At 36.3% G+C, this 25,904-nt stretch overlaps 1 protein-coding gene across 4 annotated transcripts in view; it reads right to left on the reverse strand.

The window, feature by feature from the left end:
* Positions 1-25,904, reverse strand: part of EML4 (EMAP like 4) — a 154,838-nt gene that overhangs the window by 44,197 nt on the left and 84,737 nt on the right. For 3 of the 4 annotated variants that reach the window (XM_032183589.1, XM_032183590.1, XM_032183588.1), the window contains exons 2-7: positions 25,010-25,192; positions 13,874-14,003; positions 8,604-8,777; positions 6,334-6,462; positions 2,591-2,616; positions 2,087-2,119 (exon numbers count right to left, since the gene is read on the reverse strand). In XM_032183589.1, coding sequence (XP_032039480.1) covers positions 2,087-2,119; positions 2,591-2,616; positions 6,334-6,462; positions 8,604-8,777; positions 13,874-14,003; positions 25,010-25,192 — 675 coding nt within the window. The remainder of the gene's footprint in view (positions 1-2,086; positions 2,120-2,590; positions 2,617-6,333; positions 6,463-8,603; positions 8,778-13,873; positions 14,004-25,009; positions 25,193-25,904) is intronic. The other variant, XM_032183591.1, reaches the window with a different exon arrangement.

Here is a 25,904-nt window from a genome sequence, read left to right on the forward strand (position 1 = left end):
CATCCTATCCTGCTCAAGACAACTCTGTCCAGCTGCAAGGGTTCTACCTTCAGAAATCATGTTAACTGTCTGGGCAACTCTTTCTGATCAGCTTGGTCAAACTGCAAATAGTAACTGGATATTGATATGAAAACTATCTAGTAGAAAACAGACTAAACCCACCTGCCCAGGATGCTGCACTGCAGAGAACTGGCTGGGTATTTCTAAGCTGATACTGGAGAAAGGTAGGGAAAAGCCCTCTGCAACTACACTAGCTTACAGGTGGTTACTTCTGTAGTAGTAAACAAAACAAAACCTAACACAAAACCCAACACAGGCACATAGAAAAAGCTGTCATAAAATACACACACACACACACAGAGCTGTCATAAAATACATTTGTTGGCCCATATTAAAAAAAAATTAAAAATTAAAAAAGCCTTTGTAGGTAGAATCCTCCTAATTGCAACTTTGCCAGTGTTAAAGGCAGAATGATCTGACACTATATGTTTTTAAAATGTTGGTAAATGCACTTTCTGTGACAAGAATTTCTCCCCATCTCCATTATACATGGGGCCACTCATCCACATCCTATTCCTCTTTCATACCAGCCAGGCTCAGAACAGACTAAGGCATGACACACGTGGAAAGGTACCCATTCATCATTTAGTGAAAGCTCACATCCTCTGCAGTAACATAATAGATAGCAGGGAAACATTGAGGCCAAAGAAGTTAGAGCCACCAGAAGGAGAGAACCAAAAGACAGCCCATTCTTGGTGGGACACACAGAATTGTACAAGCACATTGTAACGAAAGAATTAGTATTAAAGGCACTTTGGCTGTATGCAATTTGGTATTGTGCAAAGTTGTGTTTGGTAGAAAGGGTATTTTTAATTTAACAAATTTGATTAATTCTTGCAAAGCTCAATTGCAGCTGATCTGGATGCTGCTGATTAGCTTTCTTTTTACAGTAACCACTGCTGCATATATACTCTTCTATAGCTGGCATAAAGATCCTTGGCATAAAGCAACAGTTTGTTGCTCCTGAAGTTTACGCATCCCTTTTTACCCCCAATGTTTTCAAAGGATGCTTTTGATAAAAATCAATTTAGAATATTTTTAAATCTATAATTTCTCTGTAAATTAGAAACAAAGAGTTACGGGATCCAAGTTGTTTTTGCTCTCATTACAATTTATATGTTACCTTCCAAAAATTTGATTTTTTTTTTTTTTGAAAGAAAATCTAAAGATCAAAAGTAATCAAATTGTGTATAACATAATCTTGCTTACAGCACAGAATTTGGAGACTACAGACTTGTAAAGTAGCAGCAAAAAGTATGAGACAGGACCTCTGTGTATATATGTTGTACACAGCATGCATTTGGATAACATGCTTTAGTTTTGAATCTGCATGCTTCCATACAGTTTGCAGGACATAAAAGCAGTGTAGTTTTGTGACACAAGAAGTGGATTTCTTTTGTTGCCATGTTCCACCATGTTCAGGGAGACCACTCCTATTCTTGTCTGAACAAGCCAGCAGTAGCATGTAGGCACAGAATCGATTGGTGCAAAGACAAACACTTTAGGAGAGACTCATTTCTCATGTTAGGAAACTATATTAAAGACTTCGGTCTCTGTTCTTTTCTCATCAGTGTGTGTATGTTGTAATATTGGCAAGACAGAAAGCTGAGATAAAACAAATCTTTTAGTTGGCAGTTCTTAATATTCTGATATCTTAGGCAACAATGCAAGACTTCTAGAGCCTTATTTGAACACACATTCCTCTCTGAGGAAAGTATGCATGTACTAATTTATTTTAGACTACCCCAATAATCCACCCTATACATATGCACATTGTAATGTGTTTCAATATTAAGTTGAAATACAGACTTATAAGAAGTCTTAGGTTGGAAAAGACCTCCCAGATCATCTGGTCCAACCGTACCACTACCACCAATATTACTCACTAAGCAATGTATATTTCATTTAAATGCTCAGGTTTTTTTAGAGATCATGCACTGATGCTCTTTGATGGTGAAAAGCCAACTAAAAGAATCACAGGAGCGCTATATCAGAAAGCGACCAACGGGCATAGCTTAAATCTTACCTTGGCTGTTTTTTTCACGAGTTGACATTTTTGCTGGTTATGGGACAGAAATAAAATATCTTAAAACTATTTCTAAATTCTCACTCTAACCTGCTTGGATGAAGACTGGCATATGGTTTAAAACTTAGAAATTTTGCTTTCATAACCTCTCTCCATTTACGCATGTACACAAACAAAAATATAAGGGAAATAATCAAAAAAGCTTTTTTTTTTTTTTAAAACCCATCGAAGTAAAATAAATCCTTCTACCTCCCACCAAAATTTTCTGTCCTTTCTAAAGATCCAACCTGATGAGGCATTCTCCATAATTTCAAAGATCTTTATAAAAGTCTTGAAAAAGAGCTGGAAAGAGCAATTCTCGGAGTAGTTATTAATACAATTTTAGCTCTATATCCTCATTTCATAACCATCTTCCCAGTATATTTATTTACAGGAAATACTATTCAGTCAAAGACAAATCTTTTCATCTTCATCCAGTATTTAAAAATAAATATTTTTATTTACCTTGGCTGACGATGACATCTTTGTGCCTGGGGAAAAATTCAAAATAATATCGTTAGTCTGTGAAATAATTATGAAATCCATATAATCTAATTTTATATATTATTCAATTTTTCAATCTCAGGGTCTGTGTACAGTTTAACTGTACTATACAATGCTATATAACTAATCTTGATGAACATAGAACATTTTTACACACACATTATTTTACTCAGGTCTCCGTATCTGTTAAGTCACTTAATGTCTTTGGCACTATGGCAGGGATTCCTAAGAACTACTGTGATAACAAAAACTAAAAAGCTTTTTAAAACAAATTATGGCAGCCATATTCCTTGCACGCAAAAAATTCCATTTTGAGAGTGCAAATGTGTAATAACCAAATGTTTTAAGCTGCCAAACACCCTCAGGACTGCATGCAAAGCATTTAACACCTGTCAAAATAAGCTGTCCACACACAACACCACAAAATTTTCTAGGAATTAACCCTGTTGGACATGTAGATTAAATATAAGCAAGTTGCAGTTTCATTTAAAATGGATCCATGCAGCATTACTGGATATATAGCACAAAGTCTTCTTAAGGAGTGCAGTTCACATGTCTCTTCTTGCCAGAATCAGGAATGAACTACTCACAAAAAGCCTCAGACTTTTTTTGTGAAGTGGGAAGAAATACTAATTTCCAGCATCAGAGCTACTTCTTATCAGAGTAACACTCCTTGATGGGAGAATGTATTGCATAAAAAAAAAAAAAAACCTTGAATCCATCTGAAATTCAGCAGAAAGGTATGAGTGGCATCCAGTATTTTTAGCTGGATGGAGGTCACATTTTTGTAACAGTGACAAAGGGTCATATGCATGCGGAAAGTCATCTCTGGCTATTGGTACAATCAACCTTCACCGTGCTGCCAAATGACAAATTAAAGCTGGATTCCCTATTTTGCCTGAAAAAAAAAAAAACTGAATGATGGGCTGCCGTGGGAACCCTATTACTTCTTGTGGCTTTATCAGACTGATTTACAGCTCAGTGCTGGCTTGAAGACTGAGCTTGCTAAACAAAGTCCATATCCTGGGCTGGTAGCGCAAAGCATATGTAAAACATTTCTGTCCTGGGGCCCACAATAGGGGCTGAGTTAGTTCTACTCCCTTGCATGAGACTCTGGTAACTTTAGGCAGATTAGGCCAACTTTTCTTAATTGGGAACTCTAAATGCAATATATCAATATGCCTTTGCACAACACAACTGATTCTGTTGGAAATCAGGCATGCAGGATCTGACTAAGAAATTAGTATTAATGTGTGTTTTTGAACGCAAATTCTGTTTTTACTATAAATTTGAGCATAAGAACAAGGTACACAATACAGCGTGCAATACCCAGTCTTCAATTCAATAGTCTACAATTGACAATGTTGGAAGCTTTATTTTTGCCCTATACTTCAAGATACAACAGCTTCAAATTGTGAACAGGTAACTTTCTCTGACAGTAATTAATCCTAACCTTTCCCCATCTACTCTTTTGTTAGATACCCTATTTGCTCTAAGTAGAGACTGGAGAACGGTGGCATTTAAAGTCCTTCAGAGAAAAAGTAGAATTGCAGGAAAATGAAATAAAGCACTTACTTTGACCTTGCTTGAACCAAAACACAAAATGGGAATAAAAGTAAAATTTATTTTTCATTATTAACAAATTTAAAGCATAACACACTGAAAGATATTTTATTAAGATAACAAAAATCAGGAAAAGAAACTTTGATAAAGTAGAAATCAAGACAGAGGGATTTTCATTCCTAAAAATTATCTAGAAGTGTCCTGCTTTAATTGAAATTGCCAAAGGGCTTTTAAATTCCAGCAGTGAAAAACAATTACAAAAGGAAAAACGTACTTGCAAAATATGCAACCCATAATCCCTCGCACACAGCACTTCACTGCACTGCAGAGCTCTTCAAGCTAGGCATAAAGCTTTTAGTAAATGTGCCGATATCCACACCCAAGATTAATTTATGATGTTTTTGTTCTTCCCATTCCTAGGGAAGAAGGAATGCACTTGCACCACTCTTGAGTAAGTATGTGTTTGACTTATACGCAAGCTCAGGAGAGCACTACAAACACCATCATGGAAATTAATCCAAACGGCCTGAAGAGTTTTATTTGTCATAGTGGGAGGGGCTTTCAGGTAGTCCTGCCTTGGACCAGTTAATGATAATCTGAAGATTAACGAGCGGATGTATGAGAGCTGCAAGGACATCCAGCTGGAGAAGCTGGCTGCACTTTTGGGGCAAACTCAGAACTCAGAAGGATCTCAGCAAACAGGAGAGGGCTCAGCCTAAAAGCCAGCACAACAATTTTAAGAAAGTGATCACAATTTCAAAAGAAGTCAAAAAGGAAACCAAGCATGCAAATGTGAAACAGGAAGCCCAAGTGGCAACGAGCATTGAGGATAAAAATTGGGTCACAGCAGGGGTCAACAATGTGAAGTTAGAGCTAAATGCAAACTCTTGTCTGTGCTGACAGAAATGTGGAAGTAACTGCTCTGAGCTGTTCTTCCCTTGTGAGGCCCCTGCTGGAGACCACAAACTGAGAAAACCCACTGCTGAAGAAGAGCACAAGAGGGCTACAGAGCATCACCTATGTGGAAGGGCTGAGGAAATTGGACTTCCCTCTGTGGAGAAAAGATAATATAACAGCTAAAAAGTGACAAACTATAGCCACCAATCACTACGCTCACAAAAGGTCATTTTGATTTATAAATGTGATGGCTTATATCCAGGATGGATATCCAGGCACATTTTTTGTTGGGAGCAGCATCCCACTGCTCACCTGGGATACGTTGTGCAGAGCACAGCAGGGGAGGCCCTTGTCTCACCTCAGCACCCGTTGGCCTAGCACGTGGCCTAGCACCCTCCAGGCTCACTCCTCCAGAACTACATAACACCCTTCTCATTAATATTGTGGAGACACGGTGCTCTATGCCTCATCCATGAGCTTAATGAAACAGCCAAACATTGATTTCCTCAGCTCTACTGGGAAGTTTGGTGACATTTGGGTTCACTGGGACAGTAACCCAGGAAAGCAAGCATGTGCATAGTCACTGTGTCAAAATCAGCTCACTTGTATAAATTATTGACAACAGCTGTAAGGTGGGTCTAGAAAAACACTGCAACACTTTATTATTCAAATAGAATTAAACTCTTTTAGAAAGATAGAAGTAACAGAAGGAAAACCCTGGCACACTGGAGATTAAGCTGAAAAGAAAATCCCTGCCTGTCATCTAGAAACTGCAAGCAGAGATCTGTTAAACAGTTCCTTTTGAGAGACCTTTCTGAAATCATAAATGTTTCTTTTACAATTACAAACTACTTTAGAAACACACACGTCAAATCCAGTAGATTAATTTCAAGGAGATATACCAACATTTTCAAATAATTTTAAAGCAGCAAAAGACTGGTTGGAAACTTCACAACAGTGGCATTAAGCCATAAATTATAATTCATAACACAATTTTGCTAACACAAACAAGCAATATTAAAACATATTTACACTCACACCCCACATTCACATTTTGTAATTAATTTAAGATTCCACAGGCATCTGGAGTACCACACTTACAGATTATGCAAGTGATTACTCATGGCGAAAACAAAGATGCAAGTGGTCTTTGCATATACTTATTTAAATTCGCTGAAATTATGCAGTTTCAGAATATTTTGACTCTAAAGTTCACTCATTTTTATGCACCAAACTATACGTACTTGTCTGCATTCTTTGCCACTTTCGATATTAATTTAGATGTTGATGCTACTCTCAGCAGCTTGTTACGACTGTCATCCGAGCCCTCCCAAGCACTGTGAGGTTTTTCAGCAGTCAAGGATCTCTTTATGCTAGAAGAAAAAAATATATTTTAGAATGACAAGTTAATAAGATAACAATAACTGGAATGGGTACACAACCGACAAGCAGCAGTAGACAAAAGCAGAGCTAGGTCTTCCTTCAAGCTGAAGCATGAAACAGGAAAAAAAAGATTAGTCAAAAAGTTCTAATGGGATGAATGAAAACAATAGAGCAAGACAGTTGCGAAATGTTTTATCCATGCCTTTCCATTTTCACATGCTCTTACATAAAGGCTTGAACAAAAAATCTCTATACTTCATTACAAATGAAGCTAACAAATTACCAAAAGGGAAAAAAGAGACTATAATGTATTAGCCTTAAAGAATAAGTTTAAAAAAAAAAATCACCTAGAAAAAAAAAGTAGATTTTTTTTTTTCACAGATTAACTGTTCATCAGCTTTAAAATACTAATTTCTGTGGTGGAACAGTTCTATCAGACTATGATTTATCTGCAAAAAATAAAAAATAAAGTCTTCTAAATCACATTTATTGCTTTAATCTTTTTGAAAAATGTCTGCAAACATCTTACATGAGTAAGGCAGGCTAGATTTAGTCCAATGTTATAGACAAATAAATCCATGAATTCTGATGTAGTTTTTCAGCAATCTCATTGTAGCCAATTTACACTAATGGTAACCTGAAAAGTTTTGCAGTCACTAGCTCATTAGTTTCCTACCCATCTTAAATCAGGGTAAACATTCAAAAGTGATCAAGGCCATATTACTCAAACAACTGACTTAGTCTGCATCTGTCCTGCTAACAGCGTTACACTTCATCCCATCTGAAATGCTTTTTGCAGAAGTAAGTTCTGATATGCAGCCTCAGAACTGGCAAGCTCACCTCCACAACACCTCAAGAGGCTGGAAAAGGTCCTGTGACAAACACGTTAATCAAATCACATTAAACCATTAAGACACTACAAAAGCTTTTTTTTTTTTTTTTTTTTTTTCCCCCAACACTGCAAAAGATTAGTATGCAAGACTTCAGACAAACACCTGTACAGTGAGATACTGGGCAGAAGAACAGGCCGCAAGTTCAGCTTCAGACAATGTAGAGTTTGTGCAAGACATGGAGACAGAGCCTTTATGAAGTGTTATAACATGCATCAGTCAAGTGGAAATTTAAATATTTATTAGAACTGTGAATTCAAGCAATGCAAGACAACAATCTTGTGAATTACAGGAAATTTCAGAGGAATAATTTTCATTTATTTAAGAGTTTGAGTCTCCTAAATGACAAACAGTAAAGGAAAGAATGTCATGCCTTCCTAAACAATAAGGTAACAATGAACAAAAAAAAATAATAATAATTAAAAAAAAAAGACAAAGAAAAACAAACAAACAAAAAATCACCACCACCAAAAAAAATAAAAACAAACAATGCACCAAGTGATCTGGACAGTCTTTAAATCCAGAAATAATGACCCAAATCTTAAAATCCATTTAGAAAAAAAAAAAAATAATGCCCAATTTCCAGTAAAATGAGCGGAAACACAGAGGCAATCCTAAATAAGCTCCTACCTTCAGCCAAGTCAAGCAGTTCTATAATTTGGATGTCAAAATAGAAGTGTGAAGAATTAGAATAAAAGTGAAGTGTCCTGCAATCTAGCAGGAATTGAAAAGGGTGGAGGGCAAAAAGAAAAAGCAAACAAATAGGAAAAAAAAATCCAAACTGCAGTCACATTACAGAATAATTTGAGAAGAAAAACATCCAAAAAGGTAGAGTTTCAGTAATACTAGCATTTAACAAACGCTGTTACAACACATAGCAAACAGCCATGTGCAAAATACACTCCACAATTCAGCCTCTTCAGACAAAACATTTGAAGTGTATTTTGAGAAAGATCAAGTCAGAATCATTGTTATATATTTTTGAATGACTGATTAGAGGTAAAGTAGCTTTACCATATAAGGATTTCAATCACTGAGAAAAATTTTATAATCTTAAAAATTTACTCAAATAAAAACTGCATTTTTAGATATTTGCTGTGTTGCAATGCATTCTGAATGCATCTTCTTTCACACAAAAAAATCAAACATTAACTTGATCATGAAATTAGAGCTATTTCACATGACTTGTTGTCAGATATGAACTCAGTATCATTTCAATCATTTTCTATCTCTGTGAAAACCTTTTAGCTGGAGCAGAACTCTTGCTTTCTTGAGTTTGCCTGTGTGTTTGGAGAGTCTGTGAGGAGGGCTGGGGAGAAGGTGATGCTTGAGTTTGTGGACTTTGATCATTAGAGTGAGATTCCTCTTTTTTTTCTTTCTGTCCTGGAGGTTTTTCCTTCTTTTTTTCTGTACCGCTGTAAAATAAAGTATAACATAGGGAGAAAAAAAAAAAAAAAAAAAAAGAGAGAACAAGCAAATAAATTAAAAAGGTGGGATAAAATGTCCTCTATGAAAAGATGGGAGAAGCATGTCACAACATTATATATATGATCACTAAGAAAAAACTCTGTCTACTCACTCTGTTCAGATTAGCATTTTAAAGATTTGGCTACCTTTTAAATAAGACTTACTTACAAGCTCCAAAAATAAAAAAGGCGATGGATGCACAGAAATTTGTTTACTTATTTTTACTGTGGAGATGTACTATGTTTATACTGATTTAAATACAACTTTCATTTCAGTACATCCTTCATGCTTGGGTGATGTTACAGCATTCAAAGCTGACAAAAGATGATGCAGCAGAATTCAAAGGAAATTATCCCCAAAAATTCATCACAATTTTGATCTGCAGTTGAATGAAATTAGACTATCTTGCTACATCTTTAACACCATCAGTACAAAAGAGCTAAGAATCTCTTTATTTTCTAAGAATCATCTTTATTTTCTTATCTTTATTAGGTTAACATTTCAAACAGCCTTAAATATATGTCATTCATTAAGGATCTAACCAAAGGTCCACTACATAAAGAGTACGTAAAAAATACTTGTATTAAACAGTGTACTTTGCAATATACCAAATCACACAAATCATAACAGGACCTGAAAGAGAAGAGAATTCTGTAGTACATGACATATTTTGTAAACGAATAAAAAAAAAAAACAACAAAAAAACCACTCTTCCAAGATAAATTTATCAATGAAACAAAACAAGGTACAAGCACCAGATAAAATAGGAAAAGAAGGATTTTTCTCTTAGGTTCAAAATAACCTGCAAAGTAAAGAAATAAAATGTATCTTTCTGAAGGGAAGTATTTAGATTTCTATTCCTTCACATCACTTCTCCCCCAACCCTTGTATAACCTTAATTGTTTTTCCATTTTTTTTTTTTCCACAAAACACTATAAATGAAAAAAAGTCAATATTCAAAATAAATGAATGAAGATGGGACTTGATTTTAATTTAACACTCATCTACCACTGAGAGAAAACCCTCAACACTTCAATATTTCTAAATGCTTCCTAAGAAGCACTGAAGACCAGTTTAAATAAATTGCAGAAAAATAACATAAAACACCAACATTTAAGGACCATTTAGGTTTTCTTCAGTAAACCACATCAACTAGATAAACAATACAATACAATACATCAATGTCACACTTTCCTTTCAGAAAGATGAAAGCAAACCAGAGCATTCACAGTTGTGTAAGGCATATATGTGATCATGGAGAATAACGCTTGAAGAACTGTGGGGTTTTGATTAACAGATATAGCCAGAATTCCCTCATTCACTAGAAAGAGAAAAATAGAGGTTTTTTAATCGGAACACTTCACTCACAATGGTAGATACAAAAGGGCAAGAGGGCACTAAGCAATCTTTTTTTTTTTTTTTTTTTTTTTTCCCCATTCTCTGGGAAGAAATGCATTATAGAGGAATAAATTCCATGAATGTCTTATTACTAAAGATGCTCTTTATTCCTTTTGTGAGAGATACACTTGCATTCATACTCATAAACGTAACATTTCTCACGACTTCCATCTACTAGGAAAGAGTTTTTTTTTTCCTTCCTTCTTTTATTTTTTCCCTCTATTTTACCTTTCTCTCTATTCAGGTATTTCAAAATAGTTTAATTAGAGGAAAAGTGATGAGGGAAACAAGAGGAGAGAGACCTGTTTCATCTCATATTTTCTGTGTTCTTACCCAAACTCATTCAGCTCATCTGATCCACCTCCTAGAAACTATAGGTTCACTGTGAGAATCTCTTCAATATCTTCACTGAACTTGTGAGCTATAGACTGCCAACTTCCATTTATCATTACTTTCCCTCCTTAGCTTTTCTGCATCTTTGAGTGCCACTGGACCACTGCTTGCTCTCAGCTGCAGCACAAGGTATATCTGGGGTTCCAATACAGTGTTTTTATTTGGCACCAGGAGGCAAGTAGGCTTTTTTTTTTTTTTTGGACTGCCATTTCAATTTGAAAGTAAAATATGTAGATATGTGGCAGTCTAGGTATTGAATATCCGTGTTCTGAATGTATTTGGTTTACTATCTCCTGTTAAAATATTCAGCTTAATCGTATTATGACTGCTATTACTGAGTGGCTCTCCCACTAAATCCTCTTGAACAACTAATACCTCTTGTGCAACAACTGAAACCAAATCAAAGACAGTACCTTTTCTTGTGGGTTTCTAAAGACTAGTTGTTCTGGGAAGCAGTTATTTAATGCATCCAAAAATTCTTTCCAAATCCCAACTTGGTGAGGCATTTCTTCAATCCACATGTGAGTATTTGAGATCTATTACTATCCTAATTTTCCAGACTCTACAATTTCACTTAGCCCAATGTTTCATCCCTTGGACCACAACACACTGGCAGCTACTGTGGAGGGTCATCGTTCTGAAATACAAAGACTATTCTTACCAGAAGCTGTTTTCAGACAAACGTTTAGTCCTAAAGAAAATTATCACAGGTCTCTGTGACAGAGTACAGTACAAAGTAAAAACATATTTCCAACTCTAGTGATACACAAGGTGTGCAACATTTTTTGTTGCGAAGTGTTTCGGCACCTCTATCACCCATCAGTTCCAGACTGTAGGGCTGAAATTTTCCAAACATACATGACTTCACCTCTGACAATGGGACATCATCTGTTTTTTTCACAGTGATGTTGCTGGGCTCTGTTTTTAGTGCTCCTGACGTGACAGCTGAAATTTTAGCACACCTTTGTTGAAACAAGACACAATGCTGTTGTGCAGCTCTGAGCCATAAAATCATCTCCATAATCTTACAGTGTTCAGGTTGGTAGAACAAGGATTAAGCAGTCTAGGAAATGAAACTGTTTATTCATGGATGAAATCTCAGATATATCAAGTTTGCAGAGGCTAGAACCCCAGAAACATGCAATATTAAGACTGCACAAAACAAAGACACTAAACTTCAAGAAAACAACAGTTTGGACACAAGTAGTACTCCTGATACATGTGACTAGATGTATGGCTACCTGTATTTAGAACATGCAAAGCTATAGACAGGCTTTGGGATTGTTTGGTAACTCAAGTGTAGTTCTACATAAACAGATGACCATTTTCACCTGCTGCACCAGTTGAACCCCCATCCTGAAAAAAAAGCGTAGACAAGTCAAGGTGAAGTGTCCCACAGTCATGTGATACCCTCCTTTATCCTCTCTCCTTTTCATCATGACAAAAAGAGTTAGAAACAGACATGTTTATCCTGACTTTATTTAGAATGTGGAACTATTGAAATTCAATTATGTTTCCTAACACAGACACTATTTAGTACTCAGCAGTTTTGCTGTTGCAAAAAAAAAAAAGAAAAAAATAATCACCAAAGCCCACATTTTCAGAGCCCAAGAACTGACATTTCCTTTCACCTTTCTTAAAATAGTATTTTTATAAAAGGGCAAACCTGTTTTCTTACAAATACCAGACACTTTTTTTTGGAAGACTATAGAAATACAGGAGAACAGCTGAGCAGATAACTGAAGATGGGGGCCTTAAACCTTTCCAAAACAACCCTTGAAGAAGGCATTCATGTATCTTTAGCTGCACTGGTAGTACAAAACCCTCCGTCTGGAGGCTTTGGGGGCCCAGGAAGAGCTGCTCTCCGCACATTGAGGCTTACCTATTTTGACCCATCCAGGTCTCCTTCTAAAGACCTTAACTCAGATGAAAGGGTTGCCAGCCACTCCACTCTGTTCCTCTTATGTACTCAAGTGTGCATCAGCCAATGAATCAGGAAGGCGATTCAGCACAAACGCAAACTGAACACTGCAGAAGCTGGACTGGCTCTCATCAATGTGCTAAGAGCCACATGGGTAAGATTAATGGAAAAGTGCTAACTAACAAATACCTTCCTGCAGGAATGTATTTTGTCCTGGTGCCTGTTGTGCTAGTAGATAGAGACACACAGTGATCAGTTTCTAATTTATTGTAAAAAAATAAACATAAGTATTCAACAAGAAGATATACAATGCTACATGAGGGAGAGGAGTGAATAACAGGGTATTACCCTTCCTTTTCAAATTCCAAAGGGAACTAAAGCTTTTCCTGTTTTGTTCTTAACACAGTTTATATTTGCATGCAGCGTTTTTATTCCCTGAAATATATCATTTCCCTGTCTTGTTGTATAGCAAAGTATTTACATCCATACTAGAAGATAGAACAGCTACTGGAGTTACCAGAGTACACAACAGAGGCCAAGAAGTTGTTCACATAATTTACACAATTATACATTAAGAGCATTCCCTGTCCTGTGGCTATACCTGGCAGTCTGTTCTTCCCAACAAATACATATAATTGCAAACTATTGATTAAATAAGCTATGTGATCACTATTTAACAGACCCACAGAAGGAGTAGTTATAGAAACTACAGAAGTAGTTACTTCGGTTGCTCTATGCAACTAAAACCATTACAGGGAGGGGAAAAATGTTATTGTTTTGTGCATAGCAAACTTAAATTGCAAATATTTAATCAGTGTTATTTTTATACATTTGAGATCTCATACATACATACTTTACAAAGACTAAGACATATTCTAGGTTAAGATTTTAAATTTTAAAAAGTAAACATATCTTAAAACTCACTATTGTTTCACAACTATTTTGCTATTGCCTGCTATTTACACTCAAGACAATGAAGTCGGTTTTGTTTTTTAATTTCCTTGGGGAGGAAAAAAAAAGATTCAGATGAATACCAGAAGGAAAAAAAATTCCAGTCATATTGGAAATACATTTGCCCCTTCTGTCCTTTCGTGAGAATGCATTTGGACAGTATACACTAGAAACAGTCTTCATTTATGAATTCCTTTTAGAACCCTGATGTAAGCAGCCCAACAACATAGTATATTTCCAAAGCTAATTTTTGCCTCAGAGAGCTCTGCTGAGGGTTGTGCAGAGACAAAAACAAACTCTTTCTCTGTTTCTTTTTGTTGTTGTTTGTTTTTCCATTTTGCTTTTTAAAATATAATTTCAATCTTAATAACAGGTCGGTACCTTTTTGCAGCAGATGAAAGAGTTTCTTTTCTGGCAACAGATACAGAGGAACTGTGGCTTGTTTTTCTGCTTCCCGTACTCCCATTGGTTATACAGGACATTGAGATAGCTTCTCGGAGGCTTGGCTGACCTAGAAAAAAAAAAAAAAAGAAAAAGAGAAAAAAAAAGAGCATAAGTGTTTACATCTGCAACTCAAAGATCCATCAGAAAAAAACACGAGCGATCAGAGGTGGACCTGGTATCCCACAGAAGCAAGCTGAAATGCTCAGGACTACCATCCAGTTGGTATCCAATGATGTACTTTCATGAAAGACTTAACATAACTAGAGAAGGGAGACCCAAGACCCTTAGAAAGGCAAGAATACACTCTTACGGGAATTAGCCTCTCTACTGCCACACTGCCAGCAAATAGCTTACTTCAGTGACATGCCACATCTCTTTCCAGTTGTGATCCTTAGGAAGAATTACAGGTTATGGCTAGCCTTAGTAAATTGGTTAGCTTGGACAGCTGTAGTACAGCAGATCAGATTATTTCAACTCTTTTTCAAAACCATCACAGTTCACAAATAATACCACATGAGGTTTGTTGCTTTCAATTTTTTTTTTTCCCCACTGAAGTTCAAAGAAGTTGCAAACAGAAGCCCTCTCTGTACTGAGACTTATCAAGTTATCCCTTAAGGAATATCTCTTAAGTTAACCCCTAAGGGTTGTGATACTAAGAATTAAAAAGAAAATCAAAGGTGGTGGTGTTTTTTTTTTTTTGTTGTTGTTTTTTTTTGTTTGTTTGTTTGTTTTTGTTTTCTCATTTGTTTGTTTTTCAGCTGCCCTTTCCCATCTTAAAAAGATATCTACTTTTGAGCATATGAAATATGGTAAAATTATTTCCAATATAGCTTTCTCCACTGAGTATCTGCCCTCTCCAGTGAATGCTGCAGACTCCCTCCAGGGATGAATCAAGATTGTGTATGTGAAGAAGGCTGTTTGTCAGATGCCCACTTCACTCATTGCAGAAGTTTGAAAATATGCAGTGAATGTGGGAGGGGACTGCAAGAAAGAGGGGGGAGCGAAGGCTCTTCTATTTAAAGAGCTGAATGCTAGCCTGGCAATTGGCTCCTAGACCTTCCTGTGCCACAGGCTGTCAGTTAACTAAATAAAAGGCATTTTACCTAAACCTGACATTTCATTATTTTCCCCTAATTATCCCCCTTTCTCTCTTTTTTTTTTTTTTTTGGTGCCTGTCTTATTTTTAAGGTCATATACAGAAAAATGTTTTGTCCCCTCCTTCCCTCCTAGTTCTGAGCTTTCCCCTCTGAAGCATTACATGTACTGAAAAGAAATCTAGGCTACTCTCACATTAAGCATCCAAAGATCAGTGCTCACTTTTGACCCCATCTCTGTGTCACGTCTCCATTGCATAAACAGCAAATTGCTACTGCATCTCAGGGGCTCGTGATGTCCAGTCACTCAGACTTCAGCAACAAGCATGAAGTACACGACTGACAGGAAAATTACACGTCCGTGCTCATGGCAGGCTTGGAATAGTGAGAAATAGATAAGGCATGAGGCCGCACGTTGAAGATAAAAGTGACTAGTAAAAAAATAGTCAGGGAGAATCAACTCTGTGCACTGAGGGCAAACTCATGAGGATGCATTATTAAAACCATACCAGCATTTGGTCAATTTGTCAAACTGCAGTTCTATCAGGCAGGCTGAGAGACAAATTAATTCTTATTTTAAACAAGCGCTTTACATGCAAGAAAGATCTGTCAAGGGAATATTAGATTTCAGAACTATTTGGATGAAGGCTGAAAAGGGTTGACATGCATCCTGCTTCAAACATACTGAGCAGCATGTGACCATCTGAAATTCATATCAGAAGTGCCAAAAGGAACATGTGGAATATCCAAGGCAGAAACGAGACTAAAGGAGATCCGAACAAAGTAAAGGCACGCTTAAGTGCAGAAACGCTGCAAAGATCATGGTTGTTTTTCCTAAATGCTGCACAAATCAGCTTTGCTTGATTCCTTCCAACCTGTACTTCTTAAAAATAACTTTATGGTAGACATATTTGCAATATAGAATTTAAAGGTTAACGTAATGTATAAAACCACAAAAACTCAGAGTTTTACCCCTTTCTGTAACTTTAATGCAAGAACAAAAGCATGCGAGCTTAAAAAGCACTTTTAGCATTAGAAGCCTATAAATTAACTTCTTTTCTTTTCAGTGACAAAGTAAATCGTTTTCTTTGTGGAGATGCATAATATCAAGGCCTATGATTCACTCTTGAACTGCATATGACCTTAACATCTCTGTCTGCTCATCGTAATAGATCAATGCCTCTCCAACCAGCACTAGGCACAGCTTTCCAGAAATGTGAATTGGGAGATATAATAATAGAAGCGATTCTCAGTACTGCTGGAAAAGCATTCAGTGAACAGTGTAAAGAACAGCAATACTTCCAACAAAGTACAGAAACTTTCTAAGACTGAAAAAAAAAAAAAAAAAAAGAGATAAAAGAAGCTCCTTTTTCTTAATCAATAAGCACACTGATATTTTGTTCAGAGAGTTTTTAGGATTTCCCCTCAAAGTAGAGAAAGTGCTGGTTTCATCTTGCATCCAATGACAAAACTGATCATGAGTAAAACTGCACATCATTGAATGCTCATGACAAGAATGTGCTCTACTCCATGCAATGATGAATGCAATAATTAGAAGGGGGAATTAGTCAATAAGGCAGCGAGGCAACTGTTACGTGTTACATGCTTTTTGAGAAGGGGATTTTGATGGTAGATCTGCAGAATACCTCATTATTTCAACAAGTGCATGCAAAATTAAGTTTGAGATAAAGATTCTTAAATGAAAATAAAAACAGTTTTTGTAAAATGACTAATGATTACCATAACGGAGATTTCCGCAATCATTAATTTATTGAAAAATGGAACAAAATATTTGCACACAGACCAACACTACAAAATGTGAGGAAAAAAAAATGAACTGGCAGATTATTTTTTTCAAGTGTCGAAAATATATCAGCATCTCTTAGAACCAAGATAAAATCTTGGTCAGTCAGAGTTCAGTGTGCCACACAATGCACAATGAAACATAAAAATGAGCAAACAAAAAACATACACACACACACAAAAAATACTCAACACCCTCAAGAAATAAGCCCCCTTCCAGACTCTGTGTATTACATTGCAACATGGTATTCTAAAAATGACCATCAGAAAACCTATTTTTAAAAGGGAAAAAATATCAAGTAAATGTCTAATTGCTTGTCGACAAAATATGTTTAAATTTTTAAGCTGTGGTGGAGAAGGAGGAAGGGACACCTTAAGCACCAAGCAAGCCGCAGACAGCAGAGCATTAAAGGCTTGCTCCCCATGGGTTCAGACAGCACCAGGCTCTTTTCAGCCAGGATCAGAGCCCTGGGGAAGCTGCTCCAAGGCATACAGTCCTCCTCATGACTTTTAACCAGAGGATCTCTGCAGTCAAATCAGTTTGAAAATTAATAGCATCACAAGCTGTTTCTTCATGGCAAAGATAGCTTTTCTTTCAGCAAAGCAGTGAAAACCTGTGAAATAATGAAGCAGCTCGGGAGAACACAGATTCCGTGTCAATGAACAACTGAGTTGTCCCACCATTCAGATTGCATGTCTTTGCCAGTATCATGTTGTACGTCTCTTACTAGCATAAATAGTCTGAAATTTTCAGGCTGAACAGCACTCAGCTTTATCTGTTGGTTTAGAACAAAAGCCAGACATAAACTGAACATACAATGAAAGCCAGCGCGTGGTAACCAGGATTAAAGCCAAATTGTCAGAGATCAAAGTGGTAAAAATGTCTTTTATGGATAGTAGATTCATCTCTGTTCTGATAATTTTCACAAAATATTATCCCTTGAGTTCAAAGAAGCATTTCGTTAACATCTGTCAAGTACACAAGTGTGTGAAAGAAAGATAAGTAGGATTAGAAAACACAAACCACAACAAACCAAGAATCTATTTCCAACCCTTTATCAGCCTCGATTAGCTAACTGGGGGAAAACTGAGGTACAGCTGTAAGAGGCAGTGGTAAGTTTTGAAAATACATGTCTCGTGAACTTTTTTTTCTAAACATACATATAACATACTAGAGCTGAAGTTAGTGATTCAGTTATCTTCTCCAAACCGCTTATAGTTTATTATCGCCTTTGGTAACAGGAACAATGAGTATCTGAGTATCTTTATATTTGCTGATCCTCACAGGCAAACTGCCTTCCTTCCAAAGAAATGCCAAACCTTTCACTTCTTAGGATAGTTGCAATTTCAACTAAGTGTAAATATGTTAAAATACTTTCTCTTTACACCTTTTTTGTTTTTACAAAACAAAACAAACAAACAAAAAAACCTCAATAATTCTTTCTAAGAAAAAAAAAAAAGATTTTTTTCTAAGATTAAAAAACAACAACAATAAAGCCCTTCAACAAAAGCCCTTATGATATTTTATTTTCAGCAGAACTTGGAAAAGATGTCTAGATATCTCAAATAGATTACATTCAAAGGGGTTTCCTGTAAATAAGTCTGACATCTTGAAGAACAGAAACACAGTTTAGTACTCCTACCAAATAAATGTACAGTATTTGCTCAACCACTCTGTTAGTCATCAGACAACACACACAGGTGAGCCACAGAAAAACAGACCTAAATAGTTCTAAGTGCAGCAGAACATAAGGCTTTATCTGCACTTCCTTCCTAAAAGAAAACCATCAAAACCAAACTTGAAAGTATGACAAATCCTAAACTTCAAGATGTTATAAGACATTGTATCAAAGCAGCTGTAGTCACTTCTTTGTTTCTAAAGTTTCAAAGAATGTCAAGTCACTTGACTGATGGAAGACTGGCAAAGAAATGGCTTGGGAGCACTAAAGCTCCATTTGAGAAGAGTACTCTATTCTGAAGGGCTGGGAACAATTTCTTTGGTGTTGAGGTTTATTCAATTACTTTACTTACACTGTCAAATTCTGATTGAGACTTCTTAAGCAGCAAAAATGTTCTGTTCTTCTATCCCAGGAGAAAAAGCTACAGGTCAGGGTGAGATACCACTTCTCCAGTAAAGAATGATATGAATCAGGATAAAAAATAGATCAGCTGCCTTTACTAACTATGGCTTATACTTCATCTTGCTAATAACCCGATTTTAAAACATAATTAAGTTTTGACAAACTTTAGTATTCTTAAAACAATTACATCTACCTGAAAAAGCTTCAGATGTTTTTTTTTTTTTTTTTAATTATCATTTTTAATTGAAACCCAATTTCATAAATCTCAGCTGAAAACTGAATATAAAAATTATCCCTCTTTTTCTATTATAAGGAAAAGTTTAATAGGGGCATGTTAATGTGAAACGGTTTGAGGACATATAGCTAATGCATAAGTAACTTCAGATGCAAGCAAATCTCTCTCAATAGTTAGGTTGATTACAATATTAAGATTAATTATTTATTTACAGATTTTGTATACATTTTTAGAGCTATTGACTGAAACTTTCAACGCATGCATTTCTAAGTGTAACTGATCCTTCTAGACAAAAACTAATTTTTCTGGTGTTACATTCCCAAAAGTCCAGGAGAGTCATGCTGCTGCTCTGACGCTTGGCTCTTTGGGCAGGAATTTTATAAAACTACTACTGAGGGAAACTGAAAACTTCCTCGGTTTGAGAGAGCCAACAGCTTATTAAAACAGCACAGACCTTTTCCTCCTCTCTCCCTACCATCCTATTATTTTGCTACACTTTTCCAAAGGCACCATCTACTTCCTCAACCCATTCCAAGTGAGCTGTATCCAAGCAGAAGAAATAAAAATTTAACTATGGTATTCTGAAACAATTTGATACACTCTGGCAAACAGTGATGAAAAAGCTACTGAAGTGTTATAAACAACAAGGCAGATTTTATTCTGAAAAAGCTAACTGCATCATTTAGCTACTCCAAGATTGCAATTCTTAGCTTGAGAAGTATCATGGAGAATAGTAGAGCAGCACCTCAGGAGAATTTGTCCACACTCTTCCTAAAAAGCACACAAATGCATAAAAGCATGTCCAAAATTGTAAGAAGACTATGGAAAACGAATAAGGGTACTGATCACCACAACTGAAAAACACTCTTCTACAGCTGCTTTGAGAATTTTTATCAATGAACAGGATTATCAGGTAAGAGAAATTAAAAAAATAATAATAATTTGCTCTTCGCTTTTCTTTCCTCAACTTGGTTTAGCTAGCTAATGCCCTTCAGTTCATTAACACTCTCTAGATTCAAATTCTCTGAATAGCTGAAGAACATCAAGAATAGTAAGAAAAATTACAGAAGGCAGAAGGAAAAGAGAAGACAAGGAAAAAAAAGGGGGAAGTAGTAAAGAGAAAAAAAAAAAAAAATTAATGCAGAAAGAACAGATGGCACTAAAACCAGTACCTGGAAAACCCATTAAGACCTCAAGAGTGTCATTATTTGTTATGTGAGCATACAGCCTGCAGACTTCAATTGGACTATTCCCATGAGTAAAACGACACACGTATATGCTTGCCAAGTTAATCTTACTATCATGAATAAGAACCTATAACCTATCTCTCTGATGAACATTTTCTATCTACCGTTCCATTTTCAGTTTTAATGTTTAATAATTAGACAACATAAATATATACCCTGTTATTAAGAAAAATTACGCACATTGGAATGTTTTAAAAAGAAAAGTACTAATAAAAGCCTATGTTATGCTTTCATTAATGTATCTTACTGAACACCTTAAGTCAGTTTTTGTTAATAAAATAAAATGATTTCATGTTATTGAAATGAAACCATTTTTGAGATAAAGTAAAAAAATACAACTGAAGTGTTTTGTTTACATTACTGCAATGAGGTGGAATTTGATACAAGATACTACTTCAGAATTCTTCCTATTGAGATGTTGAACAGACATCATTTCACACCTGAGAAGGGAGCAGAAGAGTAAGGAAAACACTCCAGGTTACTATTAGAAAACCCCACTTAACAAAGAAAAAAGAATCTGCATTTCCAATATGCAGCTGCTACTGCAGATCCCCAAGATCTCTGCCATAAGTAAAACAAATGCCTCTTGGTCAGCCAGTCCACACTGTCACGGGAGGCCCCCTCTGCAAATTGCCATCCACTTCTTGAACTTCACTTTGTGACCTAAATTTTCACACAAGTTATTTGATATCAATTCTTGCCCAAGGAATAGGAAATATTTCCTATTTCAGGGGTTTAGCCTGTGACAAGTCACATCGTTACTTCCAAGTCCAGAAAAAGGACATGAAATCTGTTTCTCTGTGGGCAGAGATCAGCTGTAATTTCTGGTAGATGGACGCTTTCTCAGGCAAGAGCTCCTACCCCAGTAATATGTTGAGTCTGAGCTATTTTACTGGTGCCATTGTGCACCACAAACTTGTCTCCACACCCAGAGCCTGAGGAATGAATTCTCCCATTACACACATTTTGACACCCTGAAAGATTTTAATAGGTTTACCAGGCACCAGCTGTGAGCCAATCTATCGTGCTGGCAGCCACAAGTACCAGACTGCTTTATGCTTTCCTTTTCTTCAGTGTCCAGGTAATCTTTGTTTTGGGAACTTTTTGTGAATGTTAACAGCATCAATCATGCATCAACAGCAGAGACATGTGGCAACAAGAGCACAGAGCTGCCAAAAGCAAAGAACTTCCCATAGAAATATTCCTTGCCAAGACGTCTATAAAGCAAAACAAAACGAGAAAAAAAAAAAAAAAAAAAAAAACAAAAAAAAAAACAACACAAAACAGCAAAACCCCAAATGCTCCCACACACTACAACCCACCCTACCTAACCCCTTTCTTCCCCAAACCCTGTAGCTGCTGGGGACCTGTTCTCTAACCAGCCCCTTTCATGTTTCTAAGAATGTTCAACATGACCTGCAGTTCAGACCCGACTAATTTTGCCATTCCATAGTTATCCTTAGCTGAGAGCAGAGATGCAGAAGTAATATCAAGGCCTTTTTATTTTGAAAAGATGTTCTCTATTCAGAAGGGCTTTACATAGAGAAATACTGAAAACGAAGACACGCCACATCAGAACACAATCTGCTTTTTGTGTGCAATAGCAGGTGTGTCGATTCTGCTGCAATCCCTGCTAGAGGGGATTGCAATTTCCCTCTTACAGCGTCTCCACTTCATGTTCTACTAGGAGGCACTGAGGTGGCTTAAAAACCTCACGCTCTGGCTTATCTCATACAGTTTGCACATCACCTAGCACCATATAAAGAGGAGTTTGCTTGAGTCACAGCTAGACAGTCAAAATTGTAGGCAGTAATCTACTAATAGTCCACGGAGTATGTATAAATAAAAATCTACCAATGCCTGTCAAATTGTTTACCAAAGACTGGACTATATTCAAAATAAGCATGCAACAATAGTTACCTAGGAAAAAAGAAAAGCAAAGACTGCAAGAATAATACAAGGAATTCTAGCTTCAGCTATGGCTGATGCAATCAATCAATCTAAAATAAAGGGATAAGAAAAGTAAGAACAGAATTGGCTCACCAGATATGCAATGCAGACAAACTAACAAAAAGGATGAAGAGATCTGTTCCTACACCAAGTTGAGCTATCAGCTTCAGAATGAGAAAAGTCAGTTACAAAATGATCTGTATTTGCCCCCTTCAGCATGATTTGGCCTGTTCACTACACTTATTTTTAGCTTATGAAAAATCTCTCTTGAAAGACACTGCTGAGCTGGTTACAGAAAAAATGGAGAGGTTTTAGAAAACATTTCATCAGCAAGTAGGAAAGACTCATTCAAACTGGGTTAGATATTGTCTGCTACTTGGATTAAAAATCTGTTTGATGAAAAGATTCAAGATGGCTTTTTCGGGTACTGTGACTTTTGCAAGTTCAATTTATTTCAGATTTATCTGACCATCTTGCCATACTTCAAATTAAACACCTCTCTCAATTCAAAAATACATACGCATCTTTTTTTGTTGTTCATTATTAAGGTGAACATGCAATCAAGCACTGCTGTAGAGACAAATACTTCTGTGAACCAAAGCCTCAGCTTTTTTTTTCATTAAAACTGTCTACAGTATTACAAAAAGGTATGCATGATCTCATTTTAAAATGTTTATTAAAATATCAGTGTTTAAGTTTGAATCAATATTAATATCAAGTTCATTCTTAAAGTTTAATTTCAACCTTGTAGAAAATTTCAGTGATCGTACGTGAACGACCTCTTTCCTTGGTGACATCCTTGTACTATCTATCCACAACTGCTTTCATGATAAACAGTGAAGCTAAGGTGTCACCTGGTAGTATTAGTTAACTGAAGATAACAGGGATACATCCTCCACAAATTAAATACAGTGCCAGTTAGTCATAATTCATTTATGTTCAATGTATTAGTTCGTACATGTACATTTCACCCCCACTCTCACCTCTATCTTGAGTTACGTGCTGCTGTCATTAATTGCTAGAAATGTAATATCGAAATGCTGAAGGTATGTAGATCCTCCATCCTTTCCCACCCAGAGGAATAATTATTTTTCATTGAATAAATTCACCTGGAGAACTCAGTATGGCCACAAGGCTCCCAGAGTCTGTAAGACGGCCCCAAGGCATTCTGCAAAACTCTGCAAGCTTGCCCTGCCTGTGAACTGCATTTGCTAGATATTAGACAATTCCAAGCCAAAGGTCTTTATATCCGTATTTATGCACATCCCAATTCCTCTGCATGTAAACAGGAAGAATAAGGCTCTATGTTGCATTCATTTTGCCCACAGTTTTCCACAGACATTTTCTTTTTGTCATAATGGACAGCAGACAGCAAAGATTGATTTAGCTGAAATACTTGCTTGAGCTTTATTTAAACGGAGTTAGACAAGGAAGTCTCAATCTTGATGAGACCAGAGATACATATCAGGCAGAAAAAGCTGCATTTATAAGCAGGGTTGACAACAGTCTACCATTTAGCAAGTAAGAGAGAATGGCAGGATTCAGAGCCAAAGCCAATTAAGTGTCATCACTTCCTTCCATCTGGCAGAGAGACTACAAAAACACTTAATTAAGGAATTTGATCTCCCTGCCACATCCAAAACAATTCAAACTTTCAGAATTTTCAGCTTTTGCATTTTCAACCTGTATAATGCAGCCACCCAAACAAACATATGCTCTGGTGTGTCAGTTCAGTGTTATGCTAGTGTTGGTGTAATGGGTGTACTTCAAGGCTGAAGTACAAGGGTTGAGCCGAGTGAATTCTGGGCTGCATGGTTTCATGGGGGTAAATGCATTTATGGTGAACTAGAACTGTGAATTATCTGAAATAAAACCTAACCTTTTATTTAATCATAGGCCGAACATATGTCACATCTGTATACAGCTGTAGTTCTCTCTCTATACACAATTTTAAGTTGGAGTAAATCCCACTAACAATGCAAGTACTTCTCCAGAACAGAAAAGGAAACGCTCATGGAAAAAACATGATACATTCACACACATTTGTACAAATTAGTGCAAGCAGGATCTAGTTCCTTTACTTTTAAACAACCCCATATATTTCAAAGTTACAGTGTAAAGGTTAGCTGCTAGAGATACTGTTAAATGGATGTCCATTTCTTATAAGAAACCTACTGGTGTTTATCCTTGCAGGTGAAGAAAAATAAACTAGAAACTTCAATTTATTTTTTTAATTAAGAATTGAGGAGCGGGGGAAATGTAGACTTTAACACAGCCCTTCAGCTGAATAACTTATATATGAAGTCAAAGCTCAGACTTAGAGCTCCCTGTAAGCTTCAGAAACCGTTGGCAGCTTAAAGACCGCAGCTGTAAAGCAGTCCACTGTTTAAATTAAATGAACCTTTTTAGAAGAATTAAGGTAAATTTCCAGTGGCCATAAATACATATAAATGTTAGAAAATGGCAAAATTATTAAGCATATTTCAAATAGCTATTAGTCATATACTGCAAAGCTGACAATAAAAAAAAAAAATTACCCTGTTCCTCACAAAATATACTTGCTTTTTCAGATGACACAGAAAAGGGGGAAAAAGTCACCAACAGAGAACATTCTAAATGATAACATTTTGACTCTAGAAAGAATTTACCAAATATGGGCTTACCCTTACTTGGTGCTGATTTTCTCACAGAAGCTACATGGTCTTCAGAGATAGCAAGGCGCCTTAGCACATCAGCCAGCGCTGCTTTTAGGACAGTGATTTCATCTTCTTGCTGCTGAACTCTCAGCTCCAGGGCTGAAAGTCGGTCTTGGACATCGGATGTGCTTGCAGCTGAGATGCTGTCATCTGTATGGAAGGGAAAGAGAGTAGAAAGAGTTTTAACTGTTTTGTTCTAAACCAAAAGCCATAGAAAGACACAGAATGAGTATGTCTATCCCATCATTTTGAAGTACTGAAGATGAACAAATATGTTCAGGCAAAGAAGGAAAGGATATGTATCATATGAATGCTTCAAGAGAGAAGTGCAGCTAATCATTAACTTAGAAGGCTTAAGCAGCATGGTTCTACCACAGTCAGAAGAGGAAATTACTTTCTGTTAAAAGCGTAGAAGGAAAAACATGCTTACCAGTAGAAGAAAGACTGAAATCAAGTTTATTTACATAGCCAACTGAATTAACCCCAAATTATAAAATTGAGGTTAAATTTTGCAAAATATTCTTTAAGAACTGTTCAAGAATTTTAAACAAGGTCTTTAGTTTTAAAACAAGACATAAAATTATAAAAAAAGCATATCCATAGTTGAACATACTAGTATTGCTAGCCATGATCTAATTGCATCAAGTGACAATCTCAATTTAAATGGTCTAGATCTGAGTTCTTAACTCCAATCCTTTCTCTGTACTTTTTTTCACATCACCACCCTGCATGAGCCAAAAAATAAAAAATAAAAAACAAGAGAGAAAGAGAGAGAGGGAAAAAAATGACATTATAACATTTGGCCTGACGTGAACAGAAAGTAAATACACTACAAAAAGGTTCCAAAAACTTATTTGGCCAC

Source organism: Aythya fuligula, chromosome 3 (genome assembly GCF_009819795.1).
Source record: "Aythya fuligula isolate bAytFul2 chromosome 3, bAytFul2.pri, whole genome shotgun sequence".
Taxonomy (NCBI): domain Eukaryota; kingdom Metazoa; phylum Chordata; class Aves; order Anseriformes; family Anatidae; genus Aythya; species Aythya fuligula.